Raw genomic sequence first — 26772 nt, forward strand, 5'->3', positions numbered from 1 at the left:
GTGGTATCTCATTGTAGTTTTGATTTGCATTTCTAAAGAGAAACTTAAAAAAAATTTTTTTTATTGTGGCAAAAGTCACATAATATAAAACATACTATTTTACCCATATTTAACTGTACAGTTCAGTGGCACTAAGTACATTCACATTGTTGTGCAACTCTCACCATCATCCATCTCCCGAATTTTTCACCTTCCTAAACTGAAACTCTGTCCCCTTTAAACACTGACCCCCCCATTCCGCCTCCCCACCCCACCACCTGCTGGCATACCAGTGTACTTTCTGACTCTGAATTCGACTATTCTAGGTATAAAGAGACTTTTTAAAGGCTCTGTCTTGATGTTGTTCCTCCTCACTGTTCCAATCTCACCTCTTGATTCCACTGCCCTGGATACCTCTCCCTCCGTCCCTCTTTTCTGCCCTCACATTGATTTCGTATATTTTGGGATATTTTCACCTTCAGGCCTTCCAGCATGTTCTTTCTGCCTGGAATGTCCCTCAACGTCCCACCTTGGTAACTCCTTATCTTTCCAGTCTTATGCCACTTCTTCTGAGAAGCCCTCCCTGCGCTCTTGTATCTGGATTATATGCTCCCTTATGTTAGCGTTTATTATAGGATACATCATTGTTGCCTCCTGTTCTGTCTGCTCCACCCATTCGATAATACACTGGTAGGGCAGGAGCTGTCGTGTTCTTGCTGTACCTCAGCACCTAGCATGGTGCCGGGACCTTAGTAGATGTGCCATAAGGTTTTGACCAGTCCCTGCAAGGGATCAGCTATACAACTCTGAGCCCAAATGCTCTGAGATTTAAATGCTAGCTTTTAAGCATTTGCAAGCTTTAAGTTTAACCCTAGTCTAAGAATGCTATGTCTGAGTTCTAGTGGGAAACTGACCAAAGAAAGAATGATTCACACACTCATGCTGTCAATGTTGATTTTATTAGGAGGTGAGTCTTTTATACACATAATTAAAATAGGCTATAAAAATAAGTACCTCAAAATAAAATGGCTCTTAGTATATCACCCCTCTCCCTTTAGGAAATACTGTTGACTGAAAGTATCCAATTATATTCCTTTGAAGAAAGCCTTTTGATATTTGCTTCTTAAAAACAACAGTAACAGCAAAACTACCCTGAAGTCAAATGCCTGAGCTCCAGATTTCTCTGGAGTTGTTCACAGCTAACAAGGCCTCCGGGAAGAAGACTAACTTTTTTTCAAGTTTCTATTTTAATTTAAAAAATATTGACTGACGTTCACTGTTGGCAGTTCTTACAAAACATCCCTTCCCTATTCCCCTCAGGCTGTTGAAAATGTGTGCCTTTGAGTTCTCACACAGGACTCCTGGGTGACTAGTTACCGTATGTTGGAGCCCTCATACCAGACACTGAAGCCCTTCCGTTCCTGGAAGAAAAGGGGCTTCAGTGTCCGGTATGGCTGTGTGTGTGGCCTTCATATCACCCTTGAAAGTTCACACTCTACTGTCTGCAGAACCTAACCTCTGACTGATAGTGATGTCTGAAAGCTGAGAAAGTTACTCCATCAGGGGAAATGCTTTTCCCTACCCACCAGGGACCCTTGAGCCAGAGCAAGTCACTCTGAGGCTGACTCTGGCTGGAACTCGGGTTTCTTGAGCAATGGGTTACTTTGGTTCCAGTTCCTGTTCCCTTCCTTGGTCTTCAGAGGGCCCCAGCCATTGCTGGTGTTTCCGGCTCCCGCAGATCAGGACCTTCCTTTCTCTGCGATGTCTCCATGCTGCAACCATGAGGCTTGCTTATAGGCCACGATGCTGTAAGAATTTACAATAGAGAATTATGAGAGAACAGCTGGAATGGGGCGGGGAGGTCTCTGGCCACCTCTTTATCACTGGTAGACTAGGAGGTTCTATCCATTATGGCAGCAGAATGCTGTACGGCATGAAGGGAGATGGCCCGAGGGAACTTCTCTCACTCCAGCCTCCTTCCTGTCCCATAACATCAAGAGTCCTTTGCATCTACATTTTCCTTTTCTTGGAGTCTCTTTCCATCTCACTTCTGCCCGATGATGAACTCCCATGTGGACCTCAAGATCAAGTTTTGCTCATCCCAAGCAGAATTCGCTGCATCCTCTTTTGCCTTTCCATAGCCCTTTTCTCTCTTCCATAAATCATTACATTGTTTAAAAATATTTGGAGATAAGTGAATGCATAGGAATGAGGAGCTCTAGTTGAAGTCTTGGATCTGTGTGACCTTTGGCATGTCCTTCAACCTCTGGTGTCCCCGGTTTTCTCAACTGTTTGAGCTCTAGGGACCTCAGGTTCTAAGCTGGCACATAGTTCTTCCTGATGGATGGACCACATCTGGAGCTGCTGGATGGGGTGTGAGCATAAATCCAAACCCTTCTAAGGAAAAGCTTTGTGGAAACTTCCAAACACTGATTCCCCACCTTCCATGAGCCCCAGGGCTCTCCAGGGGGGAGCACTTACTGTACTTAGAGCTCATGGTATGACAGAGCTGGTAAGAGGCAAGCCAAGACTTAGAGGCTGCTAGCCCAGGACCACATGAATTCCGGTTGCAGGCCCGACTCCACAGCTCACCCCTCCCTACTGTGGACCACGACGGCACAGCCACGTGGTTGATGAATTAAATTAAGGCAGGACAAGAAAACTTGTAAACATAAGATTCTCTGCCCATTTGAGCAACTGCCTCCTCCCCTTTAGTGTGCATTGTGTGCCTGCATTATACGCTAACTAGATCCCCTTAAAAGACACAGGAATTCCTACTCACCAAAAAAAGAAAAAAGCAATTTCCTCCTGGTGCCAGCAAGGTAACTCCCTAGGAGTTAACATTCCTTTCTCAATCCTGTAAGGGGTCATAATAACCCACTGCTCACCTTGTTGGACTATGTAAACTGTCAATATGTTACTTTGGTTATCTTTTCTGGTCCATATTGGGAAATTTTTTCAAATTGGAGTATAGTTAATTTACAATGTTGTGTTAGTTTCAAGTGTACAGCAAAGTGATTCATGTATATATTCTTTTCCATTATAGTTTATTACAAGATACTGAGTATAGTTCCCTGTGCTATAAAGTACGTCCTTGTTTACCTACTTTATATACGGTAGTGTGTATATGTTAATCCCAAACTCTTAGTTTATCCCTCGCCCCCCCCCGCCCCCGCAATATGTTACTTTGATGTATAACCCATTGTCTGAAAAACTTATGTAGGGCTTCCCTGGTGGTGCAGTGGTTAAGAATCCGCCTGCCAACGCAGGGGACACGGGTTCAAGCCCTGGTCCGGGAAGATCCCACATGCCGCAGAGCAACTAAGCCTGCGAGCCACAACTACTGAGACTGTGTGCCACAACTACTGAAGCCCACGTGCCTAGAGCCCGTGCTCTGCAACAAGAGAAGCCACCGCAATGAGAAACCTGTGCACCGCAACCTAGAGTAGCCCCCACTTGCCACAACTAGAGAAAGCCCGTGCACAGCAATGAAGACCCAATGCAGCCAAAAATAAATAAAATAAATTAATTTTAAAAAAACCCAAAAAACAACTTATGTAACTGTGCCTTGACCTCTAACAGGTGGAACAGTCCTCAGAGTTTTCTGAAATACTGTCTCCCAGGTTATAATCCTTAGGATAGCATGACTAAAATTTTCTATTTCTTTCTTAGATTGACTGTTGATCAATCTTCATTGATATGGTGATGGCCAACCCCTGACTTCATGGCCAGTCAACAGGCAGCTCTGGGATACGGCTGGTCAGCAGTGCTGGCTAGTAGGTGTCACACCCTTCTGACAGATTGTTCATTCATTAAATACTTTGAGTACACGCTAAGCTCTCTGCTGGACACAGGATACGAGGTGAGCCAAACAGGTGTGGTTCCTGCCCTCAGGGAGCCTACAGTCTAGTGAGCAAGCTTGTAAAACATGATAATCACTAAATAATCATCAACTATCATGCTATGAAGGAAAAGTATAGGAAGCTTGGGGAGCATATAATAGAAGGATCGAAGTTAGATTGAGAAGGGGATTTTCTCAAATCCTCTTTGAGAAAATGGTGTTCAAGTTAAGACCACAACTAAGTTGTGTTAAGAAAGATGTGTGGGTAAGGAAGGGGGAAGAGCATGAGAGTAGGCTCCTGGGGCTGAAGCATAGAATGGGAGGCTAGATTATGAAGGACCTGTGGTCCACGGTAAGAAATTTGGGTCTTAAGAGCAGTGAAAGCCAAGCGCAGAGCTTTGGGCAGGAGATGATGTGAACTGATGTACACTCTAAGGAAACTGCTCTGGCCACCTGATGGAGAGAGGATGAGAGGGGAACACGTGTGGATGTGGGGAGAATGGCTCAGAGGCGAATTTGGTCCCCCAAGTGCTTGGGTGGCAGCAGTAGAGATAAAGAGAAAAGGATGAATTGGATGCGTATGTTGGAGGTAGAATCAGTGAGGCTTAATGGATGGGAGGTGTGGGGAGATGAACAAGAGAGAGGACATTGGTGACTCTCCAGTTTCTACCCTGGGTGAGTGCTGGTGCCATTTAATGAGATGGGAAAGACTGGAGGGGAGCAGACTTTAGGAGGGCATCAAGGACCCAATTTTGGAAATTGAAATGGTAATTTGAGGTTTTGAACATACTTAAGATTGTTTAGAGAGGACATGACATGAGATGACAACCCAGAGCAGAGCCCCAAAGATTTCTTCCATGTGGAGGTTTATAGAGAAGTCAGAGAGGTAAGAGAAACCCGGGAGGGGAGGTGTTAAGAAAGTCAAGTGACAGTGACAAGTGCCTTCCAAGGAAAGTGACCAACAGTGCTGGGGGCCTCTGAGAATCCACGCAATATGAGGATGGCAGGGAGTGTCCACTGCATTCAGCTGTGAGGAAGTCAGATCTTAGCGTAGCCCTGGTGGCATTGAAGGGGGAAATCAGTCTGTATAGTGGGTTGAAAAGTGAACGGGAGGTGAGGACGAGACAGCAGGTGCAGACCAGCACTGGAGAACGTGGCCATAAAAAGGAGGAGGAGAGAGGGTGGTAGATCACGTGTCACTTCTGATAGGAAGAATTCAGGAGAGCGAGCAGCTAAGTAGTGCAAGTAAGCTGTCTAAGGAGAGGGGAGAGGTGGCACCCAGATACCCAGTGACTCTTCTAAGAAGCAAGTCAAGTAGTGGCTGAGAACCAACTGCCTGGATTCAAATCCTGTCTCTGCCACTTATTAGCTCTGTAATCTTTGGCAAGTTACATGACATCTGAGAGTCGGTTTCTTCATCTGCACAATGGGGATAAAATGTAATTGTCTCAGAGGATTGTTTGACAAGGTTAAAATATATGAAATATTTAAAGTAGTGCCTGGCACATAATAAGGGCTGTTTAAGTGTTTGCTATTATTATCTTTCAGAGAGAGGTTGGGGGGAGGAGAAGGACAGGATGGGTGCAAAAGAACGTAGGCTTGGAGAAGATGAGCCCACTCCCCTCTGATGGCGTCTGTTTTCTCTATGGAGCACGAGGCCGCAGCCGAGCACGTGTGTCAGGCGGCCAGTGGGTTGCGGATGGGCAGAGCCAGACAGTGATTCCCGCAGCATCTCCCTGTCGCATGTAAAGATGAGCAGGCAGGAGAGGGCAGGTTCTCACAGTGACATGAAATTGACTCACTTTGGTACCAGGAAGGGCTGGGGCCACACTCCCTTCCTGCAGATGGGCTGTTGGCAGCTCAGCCCAGGAACCTCTCCTCCCGGCCTTCTGCCCTCCGTGGCCTCCTCCACTCCCTGCTGTGACATGTCTTCCTGGGCTTTTATGTCATTGGAATGTAGCTTTTCTTTCTGTGGTTAGAGAGTTCTGGTCTTTCCTGCTAATAGCGCTTAATGATTGATGGTGCAGCCTTGGCCTCTTGTAATAATTTTTCAGGATCTTATTTACTTGTGACTTCGTGGAAGGGAAAGGTAATAGAAAAACTCCCTTTATACCAGAGGTTCTCAACCTTGGTTGTATATCCGAATAAACTGGAGAGCTTTAAAAAATTCCTGTGCCCAGGCTGCATCCCAGATCAACTGAGTCAAAATCTCTGCGGGTAGGAGCCAGACATCAGTAGTTTTTAAATCTCTCCAGGTGATTCCAGTGTACAGCAAGCAAAGGAGGCTTCGTTTGCACATGGGTCCCTCTATAGCTAAATGTCTACAACAGAGGAAAACAATTAGCAACTACTTAAGTGCCTCAATTCACATGAGCATTCAGTTACTTATGATTGGTTCAAGATTCTGTCCCTGTTTCTGTGATACAAGATCATGAAGATCATGCATATCTTAATCAAGATTCCATGCACACAGTGTAGGACTGGGTCCAAGTGCATATTACATAGTACGTTGGGGGGTAGGTGTCAAGGGCAGCACACCTGTTTCATGCACCCCAAAGTCTCTTAAAAAGGGAAAGCATCTCCTTAGCACACATATGAAGCAATGAAACTGCAGAAAGGAGCCAATTATTGCATATTCTCATTGCTTTCATGTGTTTATATCTCTAGCTATGACACACATTAACTAGTCAGACTTGTTTTCTTTTGTTGTTTTTTGTTGATTTGTTTAGGTCAAAGAGACTATATTTCAACCAACTGCCAATCAGACAGGACTGGATAACTTCCAGGTGGCACGGCTACTAACCCATTACTCACATGGACAAAGAGCTGGGACTCCTGAGAAGTTTGCACTGTGGGTCAGCTCTAGCTAAACCCAACCTATTCAGCTGAGACTCTCATGAAAACAGCGGCACATGAAAAGGCCTAAGGGCTGGGCAGCTTGAGGACAGGTCTGGCTCAGTCCTACACCTTGAGAAAATGAGAACTGGCCCAAGAAGGCACTAGTAATCGAGTCTGCTGTTTTGTACAAATTCTCTCGGCTGTTTGTTTGATCCTCATATCTTATTTTCTCAACTATGAAATAAAGCAAAGAGCCTTCATGATTGATGCAGGCAGGGACCTGTGCAATGCGATGTGAGAATTCAAAGAAGATGGTGAGAATGCCACCATCCACTTCCCACTTTCAACCTGCCTTCAATTCTGGTCTAACTCTGCTGCCTATAACACCACCATTACTGATATGTAGGGCTCTGGTGTGCTACTGGTCCCTTTAAAATGCAAATCTATATCAAGTCCCTTGTATCTTACTGTGGATATCAATAATCCTCTGGTAGGACTGATACAAGTGTGAGACAACCACACCTTAGGAAAGGATAAAAGGGCCTAAACAGACCAAAACTGAGCTAATATGTAGCCACTAGTTGTTACATTGGCTACTGAACACTTGAAAGTTGTTCAAATGGAGTCCAAATTGAGGTGTGCTGTCAGTATAAAATACCAGATTTTGAAGATTTAGTTTAAAAGACTCATTGATTTCATAAATTGATTACAAAGATATTTTGGATCTATTGGGCCAAATCAAATGTTATTAAAATCATTTCACCTGCTACTTTGATTGTTTTTAAACGTGGCTACTAGAAAATTTTAAATCACATAATATGGCTTGTACTTGTGGCTCATACCATATTTCCCTTGGATGGGGCTGGTCGAAGACCAGACTGTTCCATGTGGTCCATTTTGGTGATGATCTAGGCTGGCACTCTCCCCATGGGCCTGGAGTACCCCTCCTTTCCTTCTCTAGCCTTCCTCCTGCCTGTTATCTTCCAGACTTTAGCGCTCTTGTTTTGCAAGCAAGACAATTCCCCCAGAGAGGTCAAAGGAACTGCCCACGGCCTACAGGGGAGCTCACACAGTCCGGTGGCCATGAGATTTAAAGGGCACTGAGCACAGAAGTTGCCAAACCCTTGGAAGGTACAGAGAAGAAGGAGTACCTGGAAGTGAGGCCGGCTGACTCTCACCTAAAGGAGACTAAGCAAAAGAGGTCTGAGTGGTACAAGAAGGTTTCTAATCCCAGCCCCTGATTACAAGGAAGTATATGAGTTGCCTATAAATAAATTGTATTACAAAACCACCAGGAAGTGAGCCAGCTTGTTAGGGCCCTCTGTTTATTACTTACAACTTCAGGGAATTTCCAAATTGCCAGACTATTAGTTTGGGGGAACAGGAGAACTTTTTCCCTGTGAGAGAGCCTACTCAGAACCCATTGTGTAATTGTTGAAAATAAATAATACTTTATGATAATGGGCTGGAAATGCTCCAACAGTCCTTGACCTAAGCCCCAGGCCCCAGCCCAAAGAGCAGATGCTGGTCCTGTCTTACCCAATCGGGATGATGGCCAGGCAGGAGAGAAAGGAGGAGAGTGCAAAGCAGGTGCCAACGAACTTCTCCATGGTGAGCTGATAGATCTTGTTGTACACTGTGGATGTCCCCACCCCGGTCAGAGCCAGGGACAGCTGCAGGATGACAAACACCTTTCCTGTGGAAGGGACCAAGGTTACTAAGCTGTCCCTCCTTGTTCCCTGAGAGCTGAGTCTCTGGGGGGTTCTCAGGAGACCCCTCACCCTTCCCAGACTCCCTCTGTCTTCATGGCTCATTTTACAGGATTCTTGCCTCCACCCAGCTGACTCTTCCCGTGGCCCGTGGATGGTAGTATCTCCCTTTGACTGTGGCTTTTCAGAGGCTGACTTTCCGAGTCTTTCCCACCCTGCTGCTCTCACTCCCTCCACTCTGGATGGACACCAGTGTGTTTCTAGTGTCTTCACGGCTGCTTCTGGAACTCTCTCCTGTGCCTTCTGCCAGTCCAAACCCTGTGCCTCAAGCCAAGTGGCTCTGAAACCGTCCAGACAGAGAGAACCTCCGAGAAATTCCTTTCACTCACCATAAGAGGAGCCCTTGATGAGTTTGGACATTGCCGATCGGATGGTTGTGATGGGGATGAGAGCGAACAGCATGACGGCCCGAGCTGGAAAGGAATCACAGGAGAACACTCCTCACTGTAGCCCAGACTTGGCCAAAGAGTAAATCAGAATAGAGCAAAGGCCTCCTCTAGAACCCCCTCTCCCACAGTCCTATGTGGCCTTGAAGAAATGGTTTCTCTGCTGGCAGACTAGGACCCCCCCCACCTCCTCCCCCCGCCCTGGGCAGGCTGATTCTCTGAGCACATTGCTGCAGACCCATCTGCATGGTGCCAAGCACAGTGGTGACAGAGGGTGAAGGGTGTCTTTATTGGTAGAGTTAAGTTGTTTCTAGGGAAGTGGAGCTGATGTCACTCAACTCCTTGCCTCCTGGGAGAGAGGTGTCTGCCCTCGCCGTTCATCGTCACCTCCGGGAGGTGGTCCCAGGAGCTTTGGCAAACTGCATCTAGAAATGTGTGCCACTAACACACCTGCCACACCCCTCCTTCCCTCAAGCCCTGTTCATTATCCCTTGGCGGGTGTGTGTGTGTGTGTGAGGTGGTGGGGAGGGAAGGGGAGGGGGGACTCCGGCCCTTGCACACGGCCTGTTGAACTGGGAGCTGGCTAAAGGTAATCTTGCCATTTTGTGAGGGGTTTTTCTGAGTTGTGTGACCTCCGCCAAAGGACGGTCTCTGGGAACCACCTAGAGTTGTTCGAATATGTTAGCCATTAGCCAGCCACGTGACTATTTAAATTAATTTAAATGAAATAGTATGAAAAATTCTGTTCTTTAAGTTGCACTGGCCACATTTCAAGGGCTTCATAGCCACACGTGGCTAATGGCTATTGTATTAGGCAGAACAGATACAGAACATGTCTATCATTGTAGAAAGGTCTGTTGGAGCATGGGCCAGGGCTCTCTGCTTGTGGTTGTCTTTGTTCTCAGATAGGAACTTCATTCTGCTTCCTTGAGGGAATGAATGTATTACATTGGTTGTGGAAGGCATTTATGGAGAATTTTTCTCTCTTTTTAAAAAGCTTGTGCTTGACCCAAAATGATTGAAATGATTTTAATTAAAGGACTTTTTCAGCTGGATTACTTAAAGTTTTATCCCTTTAAAACTGGGGAGAAGAAACTCAACCCCATCTCCTCCACTCAAGGGCATCCCGAAGGCTCTCCTGCTGACTCCAGGCACCACTGACCAGCCCTCCCTTGACTTCCTAGAGCTATGGGCACCACTCTGGTAACATTTCAGGGGCCACACAGGTAACAATACCGACAAACTCAAGTGTACATAATCCTGTCTCCCTTGTGTCTCCTAGGTAGCAGGTATAATCTCTGGTGCTGAGCTGGGACACCTAGACCACAGCATCCCTGGGGTCAGCCCCATGACTCGGGGGATGCGCCGTGTCCTTGTCCTGCCTCCCCAAGAATGCCAGACTCGACTCACCAATGTAGAACATGTATGTCTCTTTCACAAAAGCCAAGAGAAGGGCTCCAGACGCAAAGGAGACCATTCCTATTATGATCATGGTGGTGTCCTGGAAGTAGCGGGAGAAGACCAGGACACCCAGGAAGCTGGTGATGAAGATGGTGTACCCTGCAGCCATACCATAGCCCACCTGCACTTGGTTCCAACTCAGAGGCTCCCTCAGCACAAAAAGGGGTATCACGTCCACTGTGCCCACCACTGCCAGGTCATATATGATGGCACCCACAAAGAGCAGGGCAATAATGGTTTTCTTGGGCTTTGCTTTTGCAGGAGATGAAGGGTGCCTCACCACACTCTGCATGTCTGTCAGATCAGGATCCAGGGTGTTATAGGTGCCGACTGTGCCAGACACCGTATCCACAGCCTTGCCGGGCTTGGCCTTGGACTCAGGGACCTTCAGCACCAAGAGGCTGTAGAAAAGGGCACAGGTGGCACAGCTCACGCTGAAGGCGGTCAGCAGCAGGCCCTGGCTGGAGTGCCCGACTATCTGCTTGAAGAGGTGCCCAGAGATCATGCTCCCGCAGAATCCCGCCAAGCCCAGGATCAAGTCAATCACGATGAGGCGCAGGGAGCGGCGGCCCTCCGAGGAGCCGAGGGATCCCAGGGCCATGACCCCCGACCAGAACGCCGAGAAGCCACCACACAGCCCGTTCAGCGCCGCCGCCCCGTATAGCATCTCCACGGGCCAGTCCAGCAGCACCTTGAGCAGCAGCGCGAGGCGGGAGAGCATGAAGCCCAGCAGAGGCATGCAGATGGAGATCTTGCGGTGGTAGCGGTCGCTGAGCCAGCCCAGCCCATAGGCCGACAGCAGGGGTGTCAGGCCCATCACAAGGTTGTAGATGATGTAGAAGTTGGAGATGGCTCTCTGTTGTTGGTTCTCTAGAGCCCCCGGGAGCGATGGGCTGGCGCTGTGGTTGGACAAGACCCCGACTCCGAAGGACGCCTTCACCACGAGGAGCAGCCCCGCGTCGTACAGAGAGGTGGCCATCTGGGTGGAGGCCACCACGGGTTCGACCCAGGTCCATGCCTGGAGGCGAGGCAGGGGGCCCCTGCACGGACAGATGGTCCCCAGGCCCATGTGGTCTCTCTGATGGGGGATGGAGGGAGGGGCTTGCCCGCTGCCGCTGCCGCTGTTGTTCCGGAGGGCGGGGGCGCAGCCCGGGTGCGCGCGGGGAAACCTGCGAGCCGAGCTGAGCCAGGCGCAGGGCGCAAGTGACAGCAGCCAGCCAGGCGGCCGAGTGATCTCCGGCACCGCGGCCACGCCTCCCCGGACCAAGAAGGGCCACGCTCCGCCCCCGGCGGCGGAGCAGGACTGGCGGCAGCCCAGGGAAGCCGGGCGCGGGGGAGCACGCGGCGAGTCTGGAGTCTCCGCTGTGCCCCCGCGTCACGCTGCTCCGGGCAGCGCGGCCGCCTGAAGGGCCGATTTCCGCACGGCCGGGCGTGCCTGGACCTCCCGCAGGTCGCTGGGCACCTTCCCCTGGGACTTGGCCTGGCCTGAGACACCCCCGCTCCCCAAGGCAGGGGGCAAAATTCTGTCCCTGGAAGGCAGTTTGGGGCAAGAAGTGAGGTGCCTGGGATCAGCGGGTTGGGGGGGGGGGGTTGGCGGTGAGGTTTTATTTTGGGGTTTAAAAGTCACAGGGACCTATGTGCTGTGGGGAGCTGGGTAGCAGAGACTTTGAGAGAAATTTTTAAAACTCAGGAGTCCTAGTATCTCTTTGAGGTGCTGATTTCAATTCTTTTGGATAAAGACCCAGCAGTGGGATTGCTAGATCATAGTGCTGCTTTTATTTTTTTGAGGAAACTTCGTTGTTTTCCATAGAAGCTGCCCCATTTTCCTTTCACAGCACCAGTGCACAAGGGTTCCAATGCCTCACCTCCTCACCAACACTTATCTATTCTGATAAATAGCCATCTTGACAGGTGTGGGGCGATACCTCACTGTGGTTTTGATTTGCATTTCCCTGATGATTAGCTTATCTTTTCATGTGCTTCTTGGCCATGTGTGTATCTTCTTTGGAGAAATGTCTATCCAAGTCCTTAGCCCATGTTTGTTTTACAACTGAATTTTAGGAATTCTTATATATGTTGGAGATGAACTCCCTTTCAGATATATGATGTGCAATATTTTCTCCCATTCTGTAGGTTGCCTTTTCACTCTGTTGATTTTTTTTCTTTTGCAGTGCAGAAGCTTTTTAGTTTGATGTAGTCCCACTTGTTTATTTTTAGGGTTTTTTTTAATATATAAATTTATTTATTTTTGGCTGCATTGGGTCTTTGTTGCTGCGCACGGGCTTTCTCTAGTTGCGGCAAGTGGGGGCTACTCTTCGTTGCGGTGCGGTGGCTTCTGTTGCGGAGCATGGGCTCTAGGCGCGCGGGCTTCAGTAGTTGTGGCAGACGGGCTCAGTAGTTGTGGCTCGCGGGCTCTAGAGCACAGGCTCAGTAGTTGTGGCGCACAGGCTTAGTTGCTCCACGGCATGTGGGATCTTCCTGGACCAGGGCTCGAACCCATGTCCCCTGCCTTGGCAGGCGGATTCTTAACCACTGCGCCACCAGGCAAGTCCTATTTTTAGGTTCTTGAAGAGAGATTAGTACTCCTGTGTTCGTTGCAGCACTATTCACAATAGGCAAGATGTGGAAGCAACCTAAATGTCCACTGACGGATGAACGGAAAAAGAGCATGTGGTATATAAATACAACTGAATGTTATTCAGCCTTTAAAAAGAAGGAAATCCTGAGATTTGTGTCAACATGGATCAACCTTGAGGACATTATGCTAAGTGAAATAAACCTGTTGTAGAAAGACAAATGCTACATGAGTTCCCATATGAGGTATCTAAAATTGTCAGATTCATAGAGTGGAATGGTGGGTGCCAGGGATTGGGGGCGGAGGGAGGGAGAAATGGGGAATTACTAATCAAGTAGCATAAAGTTGCAGTCAAGCTAAATGAAGAAGCTCCAGAGATCTGCTGTACAACATTGTATTTACAGTCAGTAACACTATATACACTTTAAAATTTGTTAAGAGGGAAACTCTCATGTTAAGTGTTCTTACCACAATTAAACAACAACAGCAACAAAAAAAACAAACAAAACCCCCAAACAAAACCCTCAGGAGCAGCTAGGCTCAGCCCTTCCTCCAAGACAAAGGCCTCTTGGAGAAGAGTCCTGCTTTGAGCACCTGAATTAAAGGTCCAGGAGCCAGCACAGGACCCGAGCCAGCACAGGACCCAAACCAGCGTGGGTCCCAGCCTGGAGGCTTTGTCCTTAAACCCCAGCGTCAAGGGAGAGAGGGGGAGGTCCTGCCAGCCCTGTGTGTCCCTGCAGATGCTAAAATTGGACTCTGGCAGGGGGTAGATCCCACAAGAACAGTCACCAGGATCATTTGCTGCTGAATAAAGTCCCCAGGACCCTTTATTTCTTTGCAGTTGTTCTCCTTCTGTCTCACGGGCTCACTGCCTTGGACTAGGTGGAGACGGGTTTCCCTGGCTGACTTGCTTCCTCCTTTAAGTACACACTCCTGCAGAGAGGACCTTCTTCTGACTTGAGTCGCCCTTGTATGACTTTAGGTTCCTGCTCGCCGGGGCTGCTGTGCCTGTGTCAGGGTCGAGCAGACAGGGAGAGAGGTGGAGCGTTTGTTTTGACTTTCCACTGGGGTGGGGATGGGGGGGGGAGGCAGAAAAGAGGCGTGGGGAAGTGAGACTCGGGTCTGCTGGTGAGAATAGGAACCCCCGTGTCAGTGTCGTCTGAGGAAATTTAGAAGAATAGGAAGGTCTAATAGGGCTCTAAACAGCTTGCCGTCTCATGTGTGTATATGAATCCTTCCTGAGACCTCACCCTACCTCCTTGGTTCTTTAGAAAAGTCCACTCATGAATGTTTTGTGTAAGTGGAATTTTTTATTTTTTTATTTTGGTGGAAGCCGGTGAAGAATCTGTGATTCATGTCTGGATTAACATAACTCTGGGCAGAGATCATGAGCGAGCAGGAGAGGAGACCACAAGAACACCAGTCTCCCAGGGACTTGCTGAAATCTGGGATGGGCTTGGGAATGTCACAGGCTGTGGACTTGGGTAGTTAAGCCGTCTGACCCAGATCCTGAGGGCCAGGGAGACCCTCGCTGCTGATGCAGGCTGCACTGATGGGAAAGGTGTTCTTCTCTATTGTTGACATTTTAGGGGCTGAGGTGAGCCTTTTCCCAAGACATTACAAGTGAAGGAAAGAAGATGCCCTCCAAGACATAAATATATAATGAACAAAGCAAAGATATACAAACTCATTCTAGGAGACAGAGATAAACCTTGTCAGTGACCATCCAAGAACTTTCTTTCTAGGGTTTCCCAATGGCTGGTCCATCGCTACATGCAGGGGCCACCCCAAGTTCCCTTGCCTGAGCACAAGCAATCTTCTGGTTGTGATTTTACTTCCCAATAGAGCTGAGCGCAGGAAGAAAATGTGCTAGTTACGTGAATACTCCAAATAATTTCTCATGGTAAGTTAATACATTGGCATTCTGATTTCTCTGCCTTTCTAATTTGGTTAATGTGGGCCTCTGTCTGGGAAATGACTTCCCTCTCCGAGTGCTGATGAAGTTTATTCTGTCAGGCTGAGAGCTAGGCCTCATTTATAATAAGTTATCAAAATAATGAATGCCACCCATGGATCTTCTTGGGAAATTGTTTCATTGGCTACTCCCCCTCAGGTGGCACCCTAACATTGCCCAATTTTATAGATGAGGAAACAGACTTAGGGTGGCTAAATCATTTGCACGAGGTCACACAGAGCCAGAATTCAAATCTTGGTTTGTGTGACTTCAGAGTCCATGCTATTTTCACAATGCTCCATTTCTGACATAATTGAAGAGATACGTTTTCAAAATGCATTTGTGTGTTCAAAACTTTGTCAAATACTGTGAGCCTATTCCTAAGATATTTTCAAACTCAGTGATTCATTTGTTCATTCATCATCCATTCATCTACCATCCATCCATCCATCATTTACAAGCATTTTTTGAGTATCAGGCTCACTACTTGGTACCAGGGATAAAAAATCCTTTGCCCTCAAGGATCTTTCAAGTCTGAAGAGTTATTAATAGGCACTGTACAAACACTCCAAGTTCTGTTTTACACATGTAGTCACTGATGCCAGGCCATGCCTCCTCTTTCAAAGATTCTGGCTTAATGGGATTCCTCTCTACCCCAAGCTCTGCTCCCAACATGAATGGCCTCATGAACAACCTGCTCAACACTAGAAGAAGTAAGACATCTGTTTTTACTGGCCAGGATACATTGATTCTTCTTCTGGTAAGAACACCCCATTTTTCCTCTGATGAACCATCTTCCAAGTGGAAATGAGACTCAGGTCTGGCCCATCACAGCACTAAGTGCCTGTGATCACAGTGATTGGTTTGGAGATGGAAATGTGACCCAAATTTGAACCAGTAAGAATGAGGCCCAGGACTCTGACTTAAATAGTTGGGGAGGAGACACTTATTCTTCTCTGCTTATCTTAGACTGGTGAGGATGAAAGTCTGGAGGTTGCTGGCAGCCGTTTTGCTCCCACTAGAGCAGAGCTTGCCTGAGATTGGAACCCATATAGAGGACAACAGAGCTGAAAGATGGAGAGTCAGATCCTGATCACATCCTACGAGCTCTGCCTGAAGCTAAACTACCTCTTCACCTTTTTTTCTTTTTTTTAACATCTTTATTGGAGTATAATTGCTTTATAGTGGTGTGTTAGTTTCAGCTGTATAACAGTGAGTCAGCTATACATATACATATATTCCCATATCCCCTCCCTCTTGTGTCTCCTTCCCACCCTCCCTATCCCACCCCTCTAGGTGGTCACAAAGCACCAAGCTGATCTCCCTGTGAGATGCAGCTGCTTCCACTAGCTATCTGTTTTACATTTGGTAGTGTATATAGATCAATGCTATTCTCTCACTTCGTCCCAGCTTACCCTTTCCCCTCCCCATGTCCTCAAGTCCATTCTCTACATCTGCATCTTTATTCCTGCCCTGCCCCTAGGTTCTTCAGAACCTTTTTTTTTTTTTGGATTCCATATATATGTGTTAGCATACGGTATTAGTTTTTCTCTTTCTGACTTACTTCACTCTGTATGACAGACTCTAGGTCCATCCACCTCACTACAAATAACTCAATTTCGTTTCCTTTTTATGGCTGAGTAATATTCCATTGAATGTATGTGCCACATCTTCTTTACCCATTCATCTGTCGATGGACACTTAGGTTGCTTCCATGTCCTGGCTATTGTAAACAGTGCTGCAATGAATATTGTGGTACATGACTCTTTTTGAATTATGGTTTTCTCAGGGTATATGCCCAGTAGAGGAATTGCTGGGTCATATGGCAGTTCTGTTTTTAGTTTTTTAAGGAAGCTCATACTGTTCTCCATAGTGGCTGTATCAATTTACATTCCCACCAACAGTGCAAGAGGGTTCCCTTTTCTCCCCACCCTCTCCAGCATTTATTGTTTGTAGATTTTTGATGATGGCCATTCTGACTGGTGTGAGGTGATACCTCATTGTAGTTTTGATTTGCATTTCTCTAATGATTAGTGATGTTGAGCATCCTTTCACGTGTTTGTTGGCAATCTGTATATCTTCTTTGGAGAAATGTCTATTTAGGTCTTCTGCCCGTTTTTGGATTGGGTTGTTTGTGTTTTTCATATTGAGCTGCATGAGCCGCTTGTATACATTGGAGATTAATCCTTTGTCAGTTGCTTTGTTTGCAAATATTTTCTCCCATTCTGAGGGTTGTCTTTTCATCTTGTTTATGGTTTCCTTGGCTGTGCAAAAGCTTTTAAGTTTCATTAGGTCCCATTTGTTTATTATTGTTTTTATTTCCATTTCTCTAGGAGGTGGGTCAAATAGGATCTTGCTGTGATTTATGTCATAGAGTGTTCTGCCTATGTTTTCCTCTAAGAGTTTTATAGTGTCTGGCCTTACATTTAGGTCTTTGATCCATTTTGAGTCTATTTTTGTGTACGGTGTTAGGAAGTGTTCTAATTTCATTCTTTTACTTGTAGCTGTCCAGTTTTCCCAGCACCACTTACTAAAGAGGCTGTCTTTTCTCCATTGTATATTCATGCCTCCTTTATGAAAAATAAGGTGACCATATGTGTGTGGATTTATCTCTGGGCTTTCTATTCTGTTCCATTGATCTATATTTCTGTTTTTGTGCCAGTACCATACTGTCTTGATTACTATAGCTCTGTAGTATAGTCTGAAGTCAGGGAGCCTGATTCCTCCGCTCTGTTTTTCCTTCTCAAGATTGCTTTGCTATTCGGGGTCTTTTGTGTTTCCATACAAATTGTGAAATTTTTGTTCTAGTTCTGCGAAAAATGCCATTGGTAGTTTGATAGGGATTGCATTGAATCTGTAGATTTCTTTGGGTAGTATAGTCATTTTCACAATGTTGCTTCTTAACAAAAACTTCTGTATACCCCTTTCCCAATCCCAGTTTGATTTAGGTTTTCCATCAATTGCAAGTGAAAGAGATTTGATGGAGTCAAACCCAAGGCCTTTAATCTCTAGTGACCTCCACCCTTCTTCAGCCACAAACTCCCTTGGATCCTGGATCTGATCATCAACTGTAGCTGTGCCACCTCCAGAGTCACTAATTCAAATACCCCACTCTAACTACAGCCTCCTCTCCTGTGTTGCTTGTTCAGCTACTTCTACTTCAATGTTTCTTTGATCTTATCAGGATGCACACACCCCTACACTAATGTATGATTTTTCCAAATCATTCCAAATCGATGTATGATTTTTCCTTTCTTCTCTTCCTCTCCTATCTACCTCTATCTATCTAACTTAGATAGCAGAGGTACATCATTTTGGAAACACCCTTTTCAATAGATCAAACTCTCTGGTTCTTTTATCTTTGCATGCCAACCTTGGATAAACCCAGTTATCTGCTGGCATTCAAGTAGCTGAGGACTAGTTGGGGGGAAGTCTCACAGTAAGTCAGATTTTAACTATAAATTTACAGACTCCAATCTCAAATGAGCCCTCTAAACTACCCAGCAGTCCTATGCTGTTTCTCCAGTCAAGTCTCACTCTTTCATGCTCCAAAATTACAAGTTCAGAACTTTGCATTCCTTTCAACCTTTCAGGCTCTTCTACTATTTTCTATTTTACTTCCAGCCAGTCCCTTCAAACTTTTAAACTCTACTATTTTCTATTTTATTTTCAGCTCTATCGTGTCACTAAAATGGATTTTCTGAGGTCAGTGATTCCACGTCATTAAATCTAATGGACATTTTCAGTCCTTATCCTACTTGACTCTGAGCAACCTTTGAGAGTTGTAGCCTCTTTCTTAAATCTTTGAGAGTTTATTCTCTTGCTTCAGTAATACCACACCTTCCTGGTATATCTCCTTTCTCTTTGACCACTCTTCCCTTTCACCTTTGGAGACTCAAACTCTAACCAGTCTTCTTTTTTTTTAAATAAATTTATTTATTTTTGGCCGTGTTGGGTCTTTGTTGCTGCACACAGGTTTTCTCTAGTTGCAGCGAGCAGGGACTACACTTCATTGCGGTGTGTGGGCCTCTCATTGCAGTGTGTGGGCCTCTCATTGCAGTGACTTGTTGCGGAGCATGGGCTCTAGGTGCACAGGCTTCAGTAGTTGTGGCATGCGGGCTCAGTAGTTGTGGCGCACAGGCTTAGTTGCTCCACAGCATGTGGGATCTTCCCAGACCAGGGCTCAAACCCATGTCCCCTGCATTGACAGGTGGATTCTTAACCACTGCACCACCAGGGAAGCCCTAACCAGTCTTTAAAGTTAAAATTCCTTGTAAATTGGTGCAGTCAATGTGGAAAACAGTATGGAGGTTCCTCAGAAAACTAAAAATAGAATTACCATATGACCCAGCAATCCCACTCCTGGGCATATATCCAGTCAAAACTATAATTCAAAAAGATACATGCACCCCTACGTTCATAGCAGCACTATTCACAATACCCAAGACATGAAAACAACTAAAATGTCCATTGACAGATGAATAGATAAAGAAGACATATATACAATGGAATACTACCCAGCCATAAAAAAAATGAAATAATGCCATTTGTAGCAACATGGATGCACCTAGAGATTATCATACTAAGTGAAGTAAGTCAGAAAGAAAAATACCATATGATATCACTTATATGTGGAATCTAAAATATAACACAAATGAACCTATCTATGAAACAGAAACAGAATCACAGACATAGAGAACAGACTGGTGGTTGCCAAGGGGGAGGGAGGTGGGGGAGGGAAGAACTGGGAGTTTGGGATTAGCAAATGTAAACTATTACATATAGAATGGATAAACAACAAGGTCCTACTGTATAGCACAGAGAACTATATTCAGTATCCTATGATAAGCCATAATGGAAAAGAATATAAGAATGTAACATTAAAATTCCGTGTTGGCTCAGTCATAGGCTTTCTTCTCAGTCTCTTCTCTAAACAATCTCACCTACACATATAGCTTTAAGTACCATTTATATATAGATGACTCATTGTTATGTCTCCAATCCAGACCCTTTTGAGCTCCAGACACACATATCAACTACCTACTTGATATCTTTCCAACATGTACAAGTCCATACTCATAGTCTCCTTTCCCCACCCCCATTATAGTGTTCCCTACCATCCATCCATCCAGATGTATAAACTAGAAAGGTATCCTTGATCTCTTTCTCTCTTGCCTTATTTATACAATTCTTTACCAAATCATCTTTACTTAACCTCTTAAATATCTCTGGAATCCATCTAGTTTTTTCCATTTTCATATTAGCACCCTAGTTCAAAGTATCATTATCTCTTGCTTGACCTACACCATCAACTACTAATTGGTTCATCTTTATCTATTTTCATTCTTCTCCAGGAATGAAATCAGATTTCTCTCTTCAAGATACACATCCTATTCTAAAGCCAGATCCTCTTACCATGGTCTGCCAGCCTTGCATAGTCTGGTGATTACCTTCCTTTACACCTTCATCTCGTACCATGCTCCTTGTTGTCTCTACTCCAGCCATACTGGCTTTCTATTTCTCAAATGTTCTTTGCGCTCTTCCTACAACAGGCTTTGCACATACTATTCCTTCTCTCTAGAACCTGTTAAAATCCTATTTTTGCCCAGTTAACATCGAATTATTCTTTGGGTCTCAGCTCAAGTGCCATTTCCTCAGGAAAGTATTCCCTGACTTTCCTGGCTGTCGTTCCACCCCACCCCCATTAAAGGATCCCTCAGCACCATGTAACTCCTCTTCTTGTCACAGTTGCAATCTTCACATTTGTTTTGGTGATAAATTTGATTCATGTCTCTTGGTGCCATGGGACTGTAAAAATCAATGAGGGCTGAGACCGTATTTTCGTTGCCAAAGCCCCAGAGCCTGATACATTGTCTGGCACCTAGCAGGCATGCAATCAGTATTTGTTAAGTAAGTGAATAAAGATATTACATTCCCATTGTCTGGGGAACCCATGGGTTAAGACTTGAGAGACAGAGAATTTAAATATTAGTCATTATTTAGACCAGTCTTATAAAGAACTTGAGGCCCCAAACCCACAGTTAGTAAGTCCTAGTCTTCTAATTCTGTGACTCACACCTTCCATTGTGTCACTCTCCCTCCCATCCAGCAGTGGTGATGGGTTACACTAAACCAAACCCTCTGACATCTTAGCATGTATTTGTAGCAGAGTAGCATGTAACCATGGGGCTAAGTTTGACTCACTGGTACCTTTGGGATGAGACTCTTAGCCTCATCAGCACTATACTTTGGACAGGCTGTAGATTTTATTTAGTGGTGACAGAGGTGAACTCAGAATCCCGTTATTCCTGCAAGCCCTGCTTAAAGTTTGCAGTCAGTGGAGCTAGATGTAGAGGCAGGAGCTACAGCCCATATTTCCAGTCTCCTCACCTTCTGGCAGCCCCTAACATACCAAGAAACTTTTTTGGCAAAGGGGCCTTTGGGATCATATTAATGTCAGCTAAGAACCTTGTTGGTTCTCCTTGGTCAGGATATAGCAACCCTTAAAACACACACACGCGCACACGTGCACACACACACACCTGTGCTTCTCTGTCTCAGTCAAAATTTAATGTCACCATTCCCTCCACTCAGGTGCTTCACCATAGGGATTCTCTAGGGGGAAAGATCCCTATCTTTCAGGAGCTGACAGAGACTTGAAGTTTCCTAATTTAGGGAGTGGAGTTCTAAGCTACAGTCCTTACCCAACACACGCTCAGCCACCTCAAAGTGAAAAATCTCCACAATGTTACAAAAAAATTAAGAAATTAAAATAAAGTTCCTGTTCCTGATTAAAGAAGCTTTGTCTCAAAATACCATCCTGCATAATTCAGGAAGGAGAGGAGACAAGGAAAAAAAAAAAAAAGAGGCAGCATTCCTGCTATTTTAAAACTGAAATATATGTATATATGAGTCACCCTGACTCACTATTTTCTTGCCTGCACTATCATTTTTAGGAGTCGGATTTTTCTTTGTGAAACAGAAAAAGCAGATCTTGAAGAGGTATGGATGGCATAGGCCTGGAAACACCTCTGTAATGAGTTAAATCAAGTTAGGACATGATCACTTTCTGATTTCAGAGAGTGAAAGTGTCATAGAAACACAAACGCTATGAAAAAGGCTGAAACTAGTCCAGAGGAAGAAAAGAAACAATCAAGGGCATTTCCCACATATAGATATTGCCAAACTTTTAGAATCACAGTAGGGCTGAGGAGAAAATAAAACCCATCTGCATCCCCTTTCAGAAATCGAGTTAACGTTTTGAAGATTTAGGTTGTGTCATCATAGATCTGGGTTAGAGTTTATTCCACATCACTACCCTTTAATAACAGTGCCATCTCCTTTTTCGACCAGCTTATGTTTTGGGACTTCTCTGTTCATGGATTTCACCTTCAATCTGACTATCTGCTCAACATTTTCCAAAAGTTCCTTGATGGTTCTGGTTCACTCATGGCACCTATTCTGATTGCCTTTGACTCAATGGAGTTATACTTATATTCCCTCTGCATTCAATAATATTTTGAGAGGAAGGAGAGGTAATGCATATATCCACCCCCCATCTTGAGATAAAAGCCATAGACTATCGTCAAGTGTCAAGGCTCTTGTATAAGAGATAGCTTGTGGCTCCTTTGATATAAACTCATATTTGTGATTATAAGACCTAACTTCTGAATCCAGAAATTAAATGAATATAGGATTAGTGAGATCTATTGCAGTGATACTTAGTGCATGTAAAATTGTGTCCTTTTGGCTAATCACTTAAAATATTATACAAAATATATTCTGTTGATTATGGTAAAAATTCTTGTCATGATTTTTTATAAAATTTGTTAGATGGTGACATAAAAGTATAAAAAATGTGTTTTGATTGAAGCATTTAGTCCATTTACATTTAGAGTAATTATTGATATGTATGTTCTTATTGCCATTTTGTTAATTGTTTGGGGTTTGTTTTGCAGGTTTTTTTGTTCCTTTCTTTTCTCCTGTGATTTGATGATTATCTTTTAATTTAATTTTAATTTTTATTTTTATTTTAAGGCTGTGTTGGGTCTTTGCTGCTGCACGCAGGCTTTCTTTAGTTGCGGCAAGCAGGGGCTACTCTTCGTTGAGGTGCGTGGGCTTCTCATTGTGGTGGCTTCTTTTGTTGCAGAACACGGGCTCTAGGTGCACAGGCTTCAGTAGTTGCAGCTCGTGGGCTCAGTAGTTGCAGTGCACAGGCTCTAGGGCACACAGGCTTTGGTAGTTGTGGTGTACAGGCTCAGTAGTTACGGCTCACAGGCTTAGTTGCTCCATGGCATGTGGGATGTTCCTGGACCAGGGATTGAACCAGCGTCCCCTGCATTGGCAGGCGGATTCTTAACCACTGCACCACCAGGGAAGCCCCCTGATGATTATCTTTAGTGCTATATTTGGATTCCTTTCTCTTTTTTGTGTGTATCTACTATAGATTTTTGGTTTGAGGTTACCATGAGGTTTTAATATAGCAGTCTATATATTATATATGATTGTTTTAAGTTGCTGATCTCTTTATTTTCTGCCTGATTACTTCCTTTTATTTTTTTTTTAACATCTTTATTGGAGTATAATTGCTTGACAATGGTGTGTTAGTTTCTGCTTTATAACAAAGTGAATCAGCTATACGTATACATATATCCCCATATCCCCTTCCCCTCTTGTGTCTCCCTCCCACCCTCCCTATCCCACCCCTCTAGGTGGTCACAAAGCACTGAGCTAATCTCCCTGTGTTATGCGGCTGCTTCCCACTAGCTGTCTATTTTACATTTGGTAGTATATATTAGTCCATGCCACTCTCTCACTTCATCCCAGCTTACCCTTTCCCCCCTCCGTGTCCTCAAGTCCATTCTCTATGTCTTTGTCTTTATTCCTGTCCTGCTCCTAGGTTCTTCAGAACCTTTTTTTTTTTTTTGATTCCATATATATGTGTTAGCATACGGTATTTGTTTTTCTCTTTCTGACTTACTTCACTCTGTATGACAGACTCTAGGTCCATCCACCTCACTACAAATAACTCAATTTTGTTTCTTTTTATGGCTGAGTAATATTCCATTATATATATGTGCCACATCTTCTTTATCCATTCATCTGTCAATGGACACGTAGGTTGCTTCCATGACCTGGCTATTGTAAATAGAGCTGCAATGAACATTGTGGTACATGACTCTTTTTGAATTATGGTTTTCTCAGGGTATATGTCCAGTAGTGGGATTGCTGAGTCATATGGTAGTTCTGTTTTTAGTTTTTTAAGGAACCTCCATACTGTTCTCCATAGTGGCTGTATCAATTTACATTCCTACCAGCAGTGCAAGAGGGTTCCCTTTTCTCCACACCCTCTCCAGCATTTATTGTTTGTAGATTTTTTGATGATGTCCATTCTGATTGATGTGAGGTGATACCTCATTGTAGTTTTGATTTGCATTTCTCTAATGATTAGTGATGTTGAGCATCCTTTCATGTGTTTGTTGGCAATCTGTATATCTTCTTTGGAGAAATGTCTATTTAGGCCTTCTGCCCGTTTTTGGATAGGGTTGTTTGGTTTTTTTCTTTTGATATTGAGCTGCATGAGCTGCTTGTAAACTTTGGAGATTAATGCTTTGTCAGTTGCTTTGTTTGCAAATATTTTCTCCCATTCTGAGGGTTGTCTTTTCATCTTGTTTATGGTTTCCTTTGCTGTGCAAAAGCTTTTCAGTTTCATTAGGTCCCATTTGTTTATTTTTGTTTTTATTTCCATTTATCTAGGAGGTGGGTAGTTGCTGATCTCTTAATTTTAAATACATTTTTAAAACCCTGCATTTGTACTCTCCTCCCCTCACGATTACTATTTCTGATACCGTTGTACATCTAATTGTTTTGTGTATCCCTTAACTGCTTATCGTGGATATAGACGATTTTAGTACTTTCATCTTTTAACCTCCCTACTAGCTTTGTGTGTGGATGATTTTCTACCTTTACTGTATGTTTGCCTTTACTGGTAAGCTATTTCATAATTTTCTTGTTTCTAGTTGCAGCCTTTTCTTTTTTGCTTAGAGAAGTTCCTTTAACTTTTGTTGTAAAGCTGGTTTGGTGGTGCCAAACTCTTTTAGCTTTTGCTTGTCTGTAAAGCTTTTGATCTCTCTCTCAAATCTGAATGAGAGCCTTACTTGGTAGAGTATTCTTGGTTGTAGGTTTTTTCCTTTCATCACTTTGAATATATCATGCCACTCCCCTCTGGCCTGCAGAGTTTCTGCTGAAAAGTCAGCTGATAGCCTTATGGGAGTTCCCTTGTATGTTATTTGTTGGTTTTCCCTGATGCTTTTAATATTCTCTTTAATTTTTTGCAATTTTAGTTGCAACGTGTCTTGGTGTGTTCCTCTTTGAGTTAATCCTGTATGGGACTCTGCACTCCCTGGACTTGGATGTCTGTCTCCTTTTCCAGGTTAGGGAAGTTTTCAGCTACTATGTCTTCAAATATGTTCTCAGCTCCTTTCTGTCTCTTCTCCTCCTTGGAACCCCTATAATGCGAGTATTACTGCACTTGATGTTGTCCCAGAGTTCTTTCAAACTGTCTTCATTTCTTTTTATTCTTTTTTTCTATTCAGCAGCAGTGATTTCCACTACTCTGTCTTCCGGCTTGCTGTTCCATTCCTCTATCATTTAGTCTACTGTTGATGCCTTCTAACGTATATCTCACTTCAGTTATTGTATTCTTCATATGTTTGGTTGTTCTTTATATATTCTAACTATTTGTTAAAAACTAACGTCTCTCTCTGTGTATCCATTTTTCTGAATACTTTGATCATCTTTACAATCACTACCCTGAACTCTTTCTCAGGTAGGTTGCCTATCTCCACTTAGCTGTTCTTCTGGGGTTTTATCTGGCTCCTTTGTCTGTACTATGTTCCTCTGTTGCCTCACTTTGTCTAAGTTGCTGTTTGTATTTTTATGTATCTGGTAGGTTGGTTATGTTTCCCAACCTTGGAGAAGTGGCCTTTTGTAGGAAACGTCCCGTGCGTCCCAGCAGTGCACTCACCTCTCATCACCCAAGCTATATGCGTTAGGAGTTCCCCCTATGAGGGCTGTGTGGATCCTTCTGTTGTGGTGGGCTATGTGGGCATTCTTGGTTGGCCCCTGGTCTGATTGGTTGCCAGGCCCTGCCTTGCACAGAGGCTGCTGGCCACTGGTTGTCAGGACCAGGTCACAAGGTGGCTGACTATGGAATCCCAGGGGGCCCCAGGGCTAGTGCTGGCTCACTGGAGGGCAGAGTCAGGGTCCAGAAGACTCCAGAGCTGTTGCCTGCCCACTGGTAGGTGAAACCAGGTCTTGAGGTTAGCACCAGCCTACTGGTGGGCAGAGCCATGCCCTGGAGTCTGGTGGTAGGGTCCAGGGGTCTCAGAGCTGGTGTCAGATCACTGGTGGGGGAGGGAGACTGGTTTCTGACACAGCTGGGTACAGGGTCTGTGGTGTTATGAAGCTTGTGTTGTCCTACTAGTGGGCAGGGCTGGGGCCGGCTGTTCTCAGGACAGGGGATGGTGTGCTGATGGTCAGGCTGGGTCTGCAGGCTATGAGGTGGTGGTTTTCTTGCATCTGGTGTCTGCCCCCTTGTGGGTGAACTGGTCCAGAGGCTGGAGTAGGCTTCCTGGAGAACAAGGCTGGGGTTCAGGGGATTCTGGGGCTGGTGCCTGCCCACTGGTGGGTGGAGCTGAGTCCTGGCCCTCTGGTGGGCAGGGCCTTGTCCAGAGGCTGCTGTGGGCACAGGGGATCTTAAGACAGCCTGTCTGTTGACAGGTGGGACTGTGTCCACACCTAGTTAGTTGCTTGGCCTGAGGCATCCCAGCACTGGTGCCTACAGGCTATTGGGCCAGCACAGGGATGGGTCCAGGGACTAACAAGCTAGAGGGAGGACTCCATAGAGTGGCTGAATGTATACAAAAACATATATGCTGCTGACATTACTCAATTCAAATCTAAAGAAA

At 45.0% G+C, this 26772-nt stretch overlaps 2 protein-coding genes across 6 annotated transcripts in view; one reads left to right on the top strand and one right to left on the bottom strand.

The window, feature by feature from the left end:
* SNX30 (sorting nexin family member 30) overlaps window positions 1-6921 on the top strand; it is a 126219-nt gene extending 119298 nt beyond the window's left edge. For all 4 annotated transcript variants that reach the window (XR_014247893.1, XR_014247894.1, XR_014247895.1 and 1 more), the window contains 2 exons: window positions 3652-3841; window positions 6550-6921. The gene's annotated coding sequence lies outside the window, so the exon portion shown is untranslated. The remainder of the gene's footprint in view (window positions 1-3651; window positions 3842-6549) is intronic.
* SLC46A2 (solute carrier family 46 member 2) lies at window positions 919-23470 on the bottom strand. 2 transcript variants are annotated; one of them, XM_082404077.1, is made up of 4 exons: window positions 10224-13862; window positions 8757-8840; window positions 8198-8354; window positions 919-1785 (listed from the first exon to the last, which is right to left on the bottom strand). In XM_082404077.1, the coding sequence occupies exons 1-4, from the start codon at window positions 11341-11343 to the stop codon at window positions 1719-1721; spliced, it is 1428 nt and encodes a 475-aa protein (XP_082260203.1). In that variant the 5' UTR covers window positions 11344-13862; the 3' UTR covers window positions 919-1718. The 2 variants fall into 2 exon arrangements, with proteins under 2 accessions (XP_082260203.1, XP_082260204.1); XM_082404078.1 differs by lacking the exon at window positions 8198-8354 and having other exon boundaries at window positions 10224-23470.
* Between the last annotated feature and the right edge of the window lie 3302 nt (window positions 23471-26772).

The sequence above is a fragment of the Balaenoptera borealis genome (assembly GCF_965194805.1).
Source record: "Balaenoptera borealis genome assembly, chromosome: 8".
Taxonomy (NCBI): domain Eukaryota; kingdom Metazoa; phylum Chordata; class Mammalia; order Artiodactyla; family Balaenopteridae; genus Balaenoptera; species Balaenoptera borealis.

Excerpts from the sequence above, each read along its gene's own strand:
- SLC46A2 (XM_082404077.1), bottom strand. The coding sequence starts at position 11,343 with ATGGGCCTGGGGACCATCTGTCCGTGCAGGGGCCCCCTGCCTCGCCTC. Across the intron at positions 8,355-8,756 it reads CATCAAGGGCTCCTCTTATG|GAAAGGTGTTTGTCATCCTG; the intron begins GTGAGTGAAAGG and ends TCCCTTCCACAG. Across the intron at positions 1,786-8,197 it reads CTGGCCATCATCCCGATTGG|CATCGTGGCCTATAAGCAAG; the intron begins GTAAGACAGGAC and ends AAATTCTTACAG.